General features: G+C 50.5%; 1 protein-coding gene across 1 annotated transcript in view; it reads right to left on the reverse strand.

Annotated features, from left to right (window-relative positions):
* The window catches only part of STX1A (syntaxin 1A), a 93405-nt gene that overhangs the window by 38228 nt on the left and 43030 nt on the right, over positions 1-12147 (reverse strand). Inside the window, exon 3 of the mRNA XM_014959709.1 lies at positions 2306-2380. Within this exon, the coding sequence (XP_014815195.1) occupies positions 2306-2380 (75 nt within the window). The remainder of the gene's footprint in view (positions 1-2305; positions 2381-12147) is intronic.

A 12147-nucleotide genomic window follows, 5' to 3' on the forward strand; every position in this document is an offset into this window, starting at 1 on the left:
ACTCCCTCCTACTCTCTCCTGGAACAAGCGTCTGTATCCAGAGCTGATGGGAAAGACCCTGTTCAAAACAGCCAGACGGCCATGGATTTTCTCCTGTGCACCCCCCTGCCTGTGAGGGCACTCCCTGCTGCCTGCCCAGCTTATTTCATCATCAATTGGTCTTCCTCCACACTTGTCATAAATCACTCCCTGTTCCCAAGAAACAGTATTGGCAAACATTGTGCATTTATGATAATTAATAAAATCACATTTTCCCAAGAAGCTGGTAATTAGAATTAGCCACTGCATGAGCAATGTCTGTCCTAAAGAAGTCAATCCATTGTCAGCAGATGGTGTTTTTGATCAGTCCTGACTGTTTTCTTTCACTGATCATACTGGCCATGAGGCGGTTTGGGTTAAAGCACAAGGACTAACAATCTGCTGCTCCAGGTAAATTTGATACCGGTGAGTTTTTTCTTGAAGAAGAAAACAGTAATTGGAGCCTGTCCTGCAAACCTTTAGGCTCTGAAAGCCCCTTAAAAAACACAGAACAAAGTACCTATGGAAAAGAATTTTTGTTTTGCACAGTCTACACCCTGTCCCCACCTGGACACCAGGAATCCCAGTATGGCTGGAGGCTTTGGTCTGTGGGAAGGGTCCATGGTTTATGAAACAGGTTAGCTGGCTCCTAGCTCTCCTTTGGGTATAGCTGAGATCACATATCAGGAAGGCAGAGGGCAGCAAGGGGACAACGGAGCTACAAGTCTTCTAGCGCACACAGAGGACATGGTCATGCCACTAGTGACAAATCCAACCAATGGCTCCAGATGTATCTAAGTCCTCCACGACTGTGGAGCTCCCAGAAAACCCTGGGATTAGGGAGAATGCTGCTACCATGGGGGAAGCACCAGCTCCTCTCCCACCCTTCAGACACGGCCAAATCTTTTGCAACTAGCAACCAAATCCCACGCTGAAGGCCAAGACCTCTGCAAGTCAATCTGAGCTGTGCTGGGATGATCTGCCTCCTGCCTCAAGATGCTGCTGCTCTCACTGACCCCCTGAATCCCTGGGGTCCAATCTTGGGCTTGTCTGAATGCTCTAGCACAAGTCAGCCATTGGCAGCCTGACAGTCATGTTATTCTCCCCATTTGTCAAAGAGATTGAATGATCTTCCAATGGTGGAAACCAATGGTCACACTGGCCTTGCTCTGTGCCTGCACTAAGACAGAGGCACGCCAAGACAATGGGGTGTGCTGATGAGACAGATTAACCTGCCCAAGCCCAACGGCCCCTTTCTTCCCCACTACCTGGCCCACAGAGCCCATGTCCAGGGCAGTGCTACCTCCTGCCTCCAGTGTAACCGGGACAGGCAGGAGGCACCGCTGCCTTGGACAGAGCCACCAGCGGTGCAGCCTATACTGGGGATGGAAAAGCAAAGATCAGTCTGGTGGGAGCAGAATGCGGGCAGCGAGAAACAGGAGTTCCAGGGCAACATGTCTTGTGCTAGCACACTGCTGGAGAGCCGAGAGCACCACCTAGCCCAGCTGGAGCCTCACAGGGAAAAGGGACCATGGCTCTCCATCGACATCTCGGTGCTGCACCTGCCTATGCTGCCTGTGCCAATGTGGCTCATGTCTTTTTGGAGGCTTGCAAGGCCCACAGCAGCACCTCTTCAACCACTCAGCCCTGGCTACCCAACCTTTAGCCATGCCGTGGCTTTACTCAGAGCCACTCTCTCACTGGGAGAGTCCAACACCTGCCAGTGCTGGTGGCATGGGACTTGCTTGCAGCCCATCAGGTTCTCATGGCCCCGTTCCCTCACCTCCATTTGGAATGGGGTACAAGGGCATAAATTCACAAAGGGCAAATAAAAGCAGCTAGAGGATGCTAGGAGGAGGGAAGGTCATGCCCATCCCCAGGTGATCCCTGCAAAGCAATTGCAGATGCCACTTCTGTCTGTCCCTTACCCCAGCTCTGCGACCTCTCCCAGTGCCAGCTCAGGATGCCAGATGGGGCCAGGCTGTGCATATGTAATGTTCCCTTTGCTCCTAGAGCAAACCACCCCAGAGCGGTCTTGACCCAAATAAGATGCAAGCTAGCGCTGGTACAGGGTTAGGGTGACAGCCAGTGCCCCCACAGCATTTCTGGTCACGGGGTGAGTGGGAAGCACTGAGCAACTGGGGCACGGAGCAGGACCTGGGGCAGCAATGCTCCCTGCCTGCTGCATCCCCAGTCTGGCATGGGAACCACGGTACCTGCTACTGGGGCTGCAGGGCAGGAGCGCAGAGGGCAGAGCCCCACAGCAGCATCCCAGGCAAATACTCACTCTTTAGCTTGGAGCGCACTTTGTTTGCCGTCTTCTTTATGTCAGACATCAGCTCTTCCAGCTCCTCTTTCGTTTCTGAAGAGAAAGAAAAGAGCAAACACAGATGCGTTGGTGACACCATGAAAATCTGCTGCCTGGCTCCATAGCGTGTGGAGACCAGAGCTGCGAGCACTCCCACCTCCAGACTGGGAGCGCTTCCACCCCACACACCCCGTTGGACTCTCCTCACAGTCCCGAGCCTGGAAATGATGCTGCTGCTGGTTGGGAAGCAGGAAGCTGAGGAGCCGTTCTGCAGGACCTCCTGCCCCCAAAGCCTAACCTGCCTCATAATCAGGTCTCTGCAGAAAGTGGGGGTGGGGTGGGATACACAACCCACAGTGTTGGTTCCTGCAGTAGAGAGAAAACCACTGCCAGACACCAAAAATCTTATGCTCTCCAAGGGCTCCTGCCACGCCAGCCAGCCCACCCCGGGGCATTATGAAAGGTCACGCCTTCCACCGGCACCCCCTGACTAAGCCAGAGTGTGTGTGTGTTCACTCCCCAGCTTGAATTTGCTGCTTTTGCCAGAAAAGTAAGGGTTGAAGGGGCCAGAAACCCCCCCATTTCCCCGAGCCCACATCTCAGGAATGACTTGGAGCAGCCTGGCAGCAGTGGGAGGATGTAAAGCTGTTCTTGTATTTTAACAGGTAGGGGCACAGGACTTGCAAATAAAAACAAGTACAAGCAAGTCCCTTCCTTCCTGTCCCCACAGGCATCCCAGGCCTGCCTGCGTGACCTGTACACAGCTCCCACCAGGAGAAGAGCCCGTCAGTGACTCTCAGCATCTCTCCAGAGGGGACTTCAGCCCCATCCCTGGAGGAGTTCAAGGCCAGGTTGAATGGGGCTTTGAGCAACCTGGTCTAGTGGGAGGTGCCCCTGCCCAGGGCAGGGGATTGGACTGGATCATCTTTCCAAACCACTCTGTGAGTGTGTGATCTCAGCCAGGTTCCTCTCCCAGAACCCTGTGTCCTCAAAGGAGCCGAGATGTGCAGGTGTGCCCCTCGCCACCCTGTGCTGCCGGACCCCCTGCACTCAGCAGGAGGGCTGGAGCCGGGGGCACAGACCTTCATGCTGTGCCCCTGCAAAAAAAGATGAGTGGTACGAAAGGCCCTGTGCTCACCTATGGGCTTGTGGCAGCCCAGCTGACTTGCCAGGGATACAACCATGCCCCAGCCCTGGAACTGGTCAACGCCAACACTCAGCAGTGAGACCAGCATGTTGGAAGATCTCAAGATCCAGATACTAAAGAAAGTACAAACCACCTGCAATTCAAATATGATTTCTCGGAAATGCAATGCTGCCACCCTAATGCTCCCTCTTGATTTTGATGAGATCAAGACTTACTTAATTAAATAAAACTTTGTTTAATAGACTCTAGGCACATTAACTGAGTCATTTCGATGGCTGTGGTAGCTCTGATGCTGTACACTCCCAGCTGGCAGTCACAGGCATAATTAGAAAAACATGATGATGGGAATGTGCTGGGGGAAGGTCACATCCTATTGACAGTTGTACACATTTCTGACTCAGAGGTAAGAGTTTTGGCACTATTGGGAAAAGGAGAAAATGAGCACGTCTGTGAATACCCTCAGCCCAGGCTGCTGGTATTTCTGAGCATGCCAACACAGTGGTCTCAACTGGAGAAGTGGTACAATTATGGATTTGCTAGAGAATAAGCACAAACGCAGGGAAAGGGAAAAGGGAAAGGAAATTTGAGTGACTCACTCAAATTTTGAGTTTGAATTCTCATTTAGGTGACTAATTACTTTTTTTCCCCATTCTTGAAAGACCTTGTATTGAATAAGGAAACAAACCAGGCTGGGCTGAGTAACCCCCTGCACCCAAAGAGGCTGGGCCAGCTGATGGGGAAGCAGACAAAAACCCAGGAGTGGCAGGGGACAACAGGCTGCTATGAACATGGGGACAGGCCAAGAGCTGGGCTTGTTCACCTGGGAAGAGGAAAGCAAAGGGGGTTCCTAGTGCTACCTATGACTATCCAGCAAGAGGGTGGAGAGAAGCTGGAGCACAACTTCTTGCTGGTCACTGCAGGTGACTTTCAGCTTCTTGCTGAAGCTTGGGGGTGCACAGGGACAGGACAAGCAGCGATGGACAAGCTGGGACAAGTAAAATTCAAATTAGATATTAGGAAAAAAATTGTCATCATGAAGGCGATAACAGTGAACCCAAAGAGGCAGTGGGATGTCTATCCCTAAGGATATTCAGCATATGGCTGGGTGAGGTCCTGAGCAACTTGATCTAATGGACCTGCTGGAGGGTACTGGACCAGGGACCTCCAAGGTCCCTTCCCACTTGTATCCACTTTTGGTCCTGTGAAACAATTTCATGCAACTTACTGCTATGTACTTTCCCTTCTCCCTGTCAATTCGGGCTGGGGGACACACTGCAGTGGTGCTATTACTGAGGACGCACAGGGCAAGTGGTGAGCATCCCCCTGCACTGGCCGTGCAGGAAGGGGACAGGACCATGCAGATGGATGGAGGGGACACGGGATGGGCAAATAGGCTGCCTTCCCTCAAAATATTTCCAACTGAGCAGCGGGGAGAAAACACTTCTTCTGGTTGGCTTTAAGTCACAGGATGTGCGAGGATTACTTGGCGACCTGGCAGGCACAGGCTTCCCAGAGAATTATTTTCATATCCATGGCGTCTGTTTAAGTGACTCACTCAAATCTATTTAACTGTTCAAGGTGAGTAACATTCAGCAATAGGAAGCTGAAGTACCACAACTTCACCAACACTATGGCCGGAGTCACCCCGGTGAGCAGAGCAGCGCTACAGGTCAAGATGTGATATTTAAGAGGACGGGCTGGGCTCCCCACATCCCACAGCTGACCCGAGACATCTGCTCTGTTCCTGCTGGCTCTGTGCACAGAAGGGGAGCAGGGATGCCCCCATGGCCAGCAGCACTGTGGAGCCGGGTACCCAGGCTGGGAGGGGAGAAGAGGCTTTGGTCCACGGGCGAGACGGTGCCCAGAGCTGCCATGCAGGATGCTCCTTGGGGTGAGGGGACTCCTGCCTGCAGCCCAACATCCAGCATTGCCATTCACCATCACCAATAAAGGAGGAGGGAAAAAGCCTCCAAACTGCACAGCAGCGAGGAAGGTGGCAGCAGCAGCAGGTCCCAGACCTCCACCCTTCAGAGTTAACTGACACCCACCCATTGCAGCATGCCTCAGCGTGCCAATACACACAATACGGTTCTCAGCCGTTGAAGCCTCCTCACTCACTTATTACTCAGATTAATAAACCTTCGCCTCTTTGTGACCTGCAATTTTTTACCGACAACAGGCAACCAACATAATCAAGAAAAGTACAATTTCAAACTAACTCATAACTGAGTTCCCTGACAAAGCTGGGAAAACCAATCTTTTTGGCAAAGACTTTGCTTTTTCAATAAAAAAATTAAGAAGATCCTGATTACAATTCCCCAAGGAAATTTCAAAAAATAAACCTTTTTTGCCTTAAAACGTCTGTCTCTTGCAGGTTACCATTGTTGTGCCTGTTTATCTTGGCACATATATTTACAAAATGTAGGGTACTTTTTAAAGGTGAATGCAAAGAGGAAGCACAGACCTTGCAGCCCTATGAGCTACCCAGTTTCTGGGAGCACACCATAAGAGGTCCTTCCTAGGGAGCTACGGAGTTGATTGAAACATTTGCCATAGTGTTTCATGGAGCTAAAGTAATAAAAATGAATCCTGTTTTAAAAACCACCAGGGAAGAGCTTGGCTAGAAAGGCTGTTCCAGCCCCAGGATGGTAACTACTGACAAGTTAGCCTTACCTCCATGCCCAGTAAGATCATGGAGCAGATCCTCCTGGAAGACATGTTGAAACATATGGGTGACAGGGAGGTGATGAGACACAGCCAACATGGCTTCACCAAGGGCAAATTGTGCCTGACTAAGCCTGTGGTCTTCTAAGATGGAGGGGCTGCATCAGTGAACAAAGGAAGAGCTACAGAAGTCATCTATCTGGACTTCTGTAAGGCCTTTGACCTGGTCCTCTTTTTCTTGCCTCTTATTTGGAGAGACATGGGTTTAGTGGATGGACTATAGATGGAGAAGAAATTGGGTGGATGGCCACATCCTAATTATTGCATTCAGTAGCTCAATGTCTAAGTGGAAACCTGTAACGGGTGATGTCCCTCAAGGGTCTGTGCTGGGACCAATACTATTTCACATCTCCATCAACAACACAGGCAGTGGGATCAAGTGCACCCTCAGCAAGTTTGCAGGTGACACTGAGCTGAGTGGGGCAGTCAATACGCTGGGGGGAAGGGGTGGCATCAAAAGGGACCTGGACAGGCTGGAGGAGTGGGTCCATATGAACCTCATAAAGTTCAGTCAGGCCAAGCACAAGGTTCTGCACCCAGGTCAGACAACCCCCCAGCACCAGCACAGACTGGGGGAAGGAGGGAGGGAGGGAGGGAGGGAGAAGGACTCTCCGCAGAGAAGGACTTTCCAGCTGAAGTCTTATTTGCCGGAAAGATTCAGGGAATCAATGACCTCTATGTAGTCCTTTAGATCCCAAAGGCTGATGTTCCTTCTTGGAAACAGAGTTCAGAGACTGACACTGCAATTTGTTTATTCAAGCTAAGTAAAACAAGATGAAAAAAAAAAGTAGACACTCCCTTTGCAAGATGCTGACTCAACCCCTTCTTAATTTTCTAGAATTTTTCCAACTCTGATCAATACAACCAATGGCAGCAGGTATGACAGAATGAGGGAACACACAAAACACACAAAAGGCATGGGCAGGAGAGAGCTGAGCAACCACCACCCTGAGCAGAGCCAGGATTGTCCCTTCCACACAAAAGGAACACAAGGAGCTCCAGCTGCTTGCTGAGCTGCAGAAATAGGACACAGCGATGCCGTCCATCTGCCTTCGCCAGGAGCGAGGGCACAGGAGACATTCATTACCACCGTGAGGGTGCAACAGCCCTGGGATTTTTAACTTCCAGCCTGTCACGAGTGATGGATCCTGCTCAAGAAGCAGCAGGAAGAAAGAGATGCTGACAGGGCACAATGTCAGTGCAAAATGCCAGAAGGCTTCTATACAGGAGCAAAACAGAGATGATGCATGGAAGGGTCTGATAAGCTCTTATAGATCCCCTGGGACTAAAGGTGCTCCCCAAAACACCTTGTCTGTACCATCTGGCTCTGTTTGAGGTGATCCTCAACAGACTAAAATTGTAGCTTTTGTCTTTTTAAGTCACTAAAAAAAACCACAAGTGAGATGTTTAACTGATGTTTCTATTACATATTAATAGCTCGTTATTGGTAATCAGTGGGACTGAACTTATAAAATACCCTTTTATATTAGTGGTGATGGGTCCTGTTTCACACATCCTGGAAGCCCAGCACGCTCCTCACAGGCTGCTGGTCCAGCCAAGCAAAGGTGCTGAGATGCAATCACCAACAAGCGGGGATCCCAGTCCACTGGCTGGGAACTGGGAACTGGGAGTTTTGCACCAACTGGGCTTAAAACAATGGAGTGGCCATGGGCAGCCTCACACCCAGAAGCCCAGTGTGCCAAGCCATTTCACAGCCTGTTGCTGAGCTGGCTGATAGCTGAGCTACCCTCAGGGGTGTTCTCATCCTACTGCCATCCTCCTCTGCCTGCTCCTGCTGCTCCAGGCTGGCCTTGGAGGTGGAGAACCCCCTGGGAGGCAAATCTCAGGATGAAGGGAAAGCAGCGTTATGTATCTGCTTCTCCTGCAGTCATGCTTGTTGGTTACTTACAATCCAGCAGCACAAAGGATGAGATCAAAGTTAGCTCATGACAAAGTATTTTGATTTGGTAACAAACCTGTGCAAAAGGAAGAGGGGACAGACAGTGCAGCGCCTCACTCCAGTTCCTCTTTTTTTGGAGAAAGTGCTGGTATTTCATTTCAACTACTCACAATAAAACAAGAGTTTGCAGCTGGTGATGAAGAGCTAGGGATGAAGGGCAGCTATACCCTCCACCATCCAACTCCACCTGGATGTTCATGTGAACTCGAATCCAACTCACACAACACAGGGCTCCCAAGATCTGCCGTCTGTCCTGCCTGCAATGCTTGTGGGGCCGCTGGCCATGGAAGCCGTGAAAGAAATGGTCTGCATTCAGCAGCAAACCTAGCGGGATGCCTCTGGCATCCCCAGCCCACCACATCCCATGAAGGTACTCCGGCTCCCAGCTCCACCAGAGCTGATGTTTGGAAGCAGGAAGTTGCTGAGATGACAGGAAACAGCAAGTATCAGTAGCTCAAAAAAGGGAGGAGTTTAGGACATCTTTTAATTAATTTTTCGGCAATAATTATGTACCCTGAGTGACAATGCAAGCTGAAGAGCATAGTTCTGTTTGTACAGCAACAAGGTCCCACTAAAACGCACCTCAAAGAAGGCAACAGGCCTGATGAAAGCACGGCAGTGTTGCACAGGAGCTATCTGGTGGGTGCTGCACAGCCCTGGGGTCTCGTCCTGGCCCACAACACCCAGTTAAGACAGCAACATTTATGTGAACAGCTTTGGATGGCTGCTCCCACCAGTGGCAAATGTCAGAGATCTCCAACCCTTGCTCTTTTACAGCATCACCCGCAAAGTTCTGGGGCACCCACCTCTCTGGAAGCAATTAGCCAGCTGATGAGCAAACTGGTCCTTCCCTTTCCACAGCCTCCTCCCATTTTCTTCCCAGTGCCCCGTCCTGCCCATGGCTCTCCTCTGAGCCTCTCCATCCACCCCTTGTTTGCTCCAGGATGACACTAAATGCCATTGCGAGCTGCACCCTGTCCCTTCACCCTGTCCCTTCCACTGCTGTCCTGCTCAGGGCTACAGGCAAGGCCTGGGAGCTGTGAGGTGTGGGAGAACGGCAGTGCCAGGTCTTACAGGAAGCAGAACTGGCCCAGCCCTCCCACAGGCATGCAGCAGGCAGAGGTACCAACTAAATCTGCTCACATCTATTTTTACATTAATTGTCTTACCCTCCTTTAATTCTCTTGATTCAATTCCACTTCAAATACTCCACTATTTTGCCCAGAAGCAAGGTTGGGTTAATCAGTCAATAATTAGCCAGCTCATTCCCTCTCTCTTTCTTTAAAAAATCGACACTGTGTTACCTCCCAAGCTCCTGATGCCCATCAGGGATGCAGAGACTTATTGGAAATCAACACTAATGGCAGAGGCACCATCTTACTCAGCTCTTGGAAAACTTCCTGATCGATAACTTAGGTAGACTGGATCCAGCAGTGTCTATTTTCGGTTCTGACTATTTAGAAACAACCTGAATTACTGTTGGAATGTAAGAATTTAATCATCTTAAGATACATCATGTGTTGTCTCAAACATTCAAAAAAAGCCTTTCCCATATGTTTCTGTCCTTTCTGCATTATTCTCCCTTTTCCCATTATTAATTCACCAAAACAGCTCAGAGGTATCTGCTCTTATTTAAGCACGACACAAAAAATTCAGACCATCCTTCAGCTGACGCTTGCTGGGTTTTCCAGCTCCCTGAAACACCCAGCTCCAGTTTGTGTACCACTGGGAGAGGGTGGGAAATATTCTCGTCATCCCCACCACGTATGGGAAAATGGAGAAGAAAGTAAATCAATGGCAAATAAAACTCCAAAAGTAGGAGTTACAGAAAAGTGGTAAGAAACGCAAAAGGATGCAGTGAGAATATAGTGCTTTAAACTTATTCTGTGCACACATGATATAAAGGAGCAGGTCATCATCATCTGAACCAAAGCTTCTCACTTTTCATCTTGTACTTGGTTCCCCTTTGCTGAAACAAAAGCAGAGGGAGGCTCTTTGGTAGGAGTATGGCATGTCTGCATGATGGGAGGATTTGCTTCTCATATCTACCAAGCTCCAAGCTGTTGTGCCCGAGCTCCCAGTGCTGAGACCTGACCACAAGCATCGCTGCTGCACTGGGGGTCATCCCCTCAGGCTGTGACGAAGATACTTCACACTCCAGCAATGCACATCATTCTTCTGGGTCTGAGTTACACAAATTAGGCTGAATTTGGGATCACAAATGAGCAATTGCAATTCTCTGGTTTATTAATTGGTCTTGTAACAGGGATGTCCGAGACAATGTAAAAATTCCTTTTTGTCCTATGCTTTAATCATAGGATCATACAATCACAGAATGGTTAGAGTTGGAAGGGACCTTAAGATCATCGGGTTCCAACCCCCTGCCCTGGGCTGGGACACCTCCCACCAGACCAGGTTGCTCCAAGCCCCGTCCAACCTGGTCCTAAACTCCTCCAGGAATGGGGCACCCACAGCTTCTCTGGGCAACCTGGGCCAGGGTCTCACCACCCTCACAGTTAAACATTTCTTCCCCATGTCCAACCTAAGCCCACCCTTGTTCAGTTTAAAACTGCTGCCCCTTGTCCTGTCACTGCAGACCCTGGTCAAAAGTCTCTCTCCCTCTTTCCTAGAAGGCCCTTTAGGTACTGAGCAACTGCAGGAAGGTCTGCCTGGAGCTGTCTCTTCTCCCGGCTGCACAACCCCAACTCTCTCAGCCTTTGTCCACAGCAGAGGTGTCCCAGCCCTTGGACCATGTTGGTGGCCTCCTGTGGAGTGGCTCTAGCAGGTCCATGTCTGCCTTGTGCTGGGGACGCTGGAGCTGGAGGCAGTGCTCCAGGGGCTGTGAGGAGAGCAGAGCAGAGGGGGAGCATCCCCTCCGTTGTCCTGCTGGTCACGCTGCTGGGGATGGAGCCCAGCCATGCTTGGCTTTCTGGGCTGCAAGTGCACATTGCCAGCTCATGTCCCATTTGTCACCCACCAGGATGCCCCAGTCCTTCTTCACTGGGTGCTCTCCATCTGTCCGTCTGTCTGTCCGTCCACCCATCCATCCCTCCCTCCATCCATGCCTCCCTCCATTCCTTCCTCCCTTCATCAGTCTGCATTGGTACTGGGAATTGCCCTCACCCAGGTACAGGACCTTGCACTTGACCTGGCTGAACGTCATGAGATTCACGTGTTGGTAAATTTATTGCTAGCACTCTAGCCGTACACTAAAGCATCTTCATCCATCCTTTCCTTTTTATCCTCACCTCCTTCAGGAGGTTGGCTCTGAGCCACCCTCAACAAGCTGTGATGAACACTGACCTGGACATGCTCTCCACCACCCTTAGCACCCCATCCATCACTGCTTTTTCCCCAGGCCAGGAATACTCATTTATCTGACCCTTCTCCAGAAGGCTGAATGAAATGCCAGGTGCATCAGACTGAGTTAAAAAAAACAAAACAAAACAAAAACCCACATGGTTTTGGATCTCTCCAAACCCCAGAGCCTAGAGTAGGAGGCAGAGCTCTAGAGGGCCACTGGCCATCCCAGGCCACCTCAGATGGCACTCTGCAGGATAGCACGACAATACATGCCACAAGCTGTGAGAAACTGGATGTGAGACCCGACAGAAAAGAGGATGTCTCAAAGCTCGTTTGCTGCAAGATATCTGCCACCTAACACAAGCCTACATCAGGACATATATTTGACACCTCCCCTGGCCTGTCTGGTGGACCACTCCCCTTGGGCAGGGGCACAGACAGCTTTGCTGGGAGCAGAGGACTTCCATGGAGAAGGTCCCACAGGTTCACCAACACAGCCCACTTCTGCATGACCCATCATGGGCCCAGCAGTTATTTGACCCAGGACACACCCATGGCTCTTCCCAAAAGCAGATGTACTCTGAATGCCATATTTAAATTGTTCAGGATGAAAGAGTGAATCCAAACTGTGCCAAAGACGGCCCTGGCCACTGAGCAGAACAAAGGGCAGTGGAGAAGCAGGGCCTG

The sequence above is a fragment of the Calidris pugnax genome, unplaced genomic scaffold, assembly GCF_001431845.1.
Source record: "Calidris pugnax isolate Ruff unplaced genomic scaffold, ASM143184v1 scaffold461, whole genome shotgun sequence".
Classification (NCBI taxonomy): domain Eukaryota; kingdom Metazoa; phylum Chordata; class Aves; order Charadriiformes; family Scolopacidae; genus Calidris; species Calidris pugnax.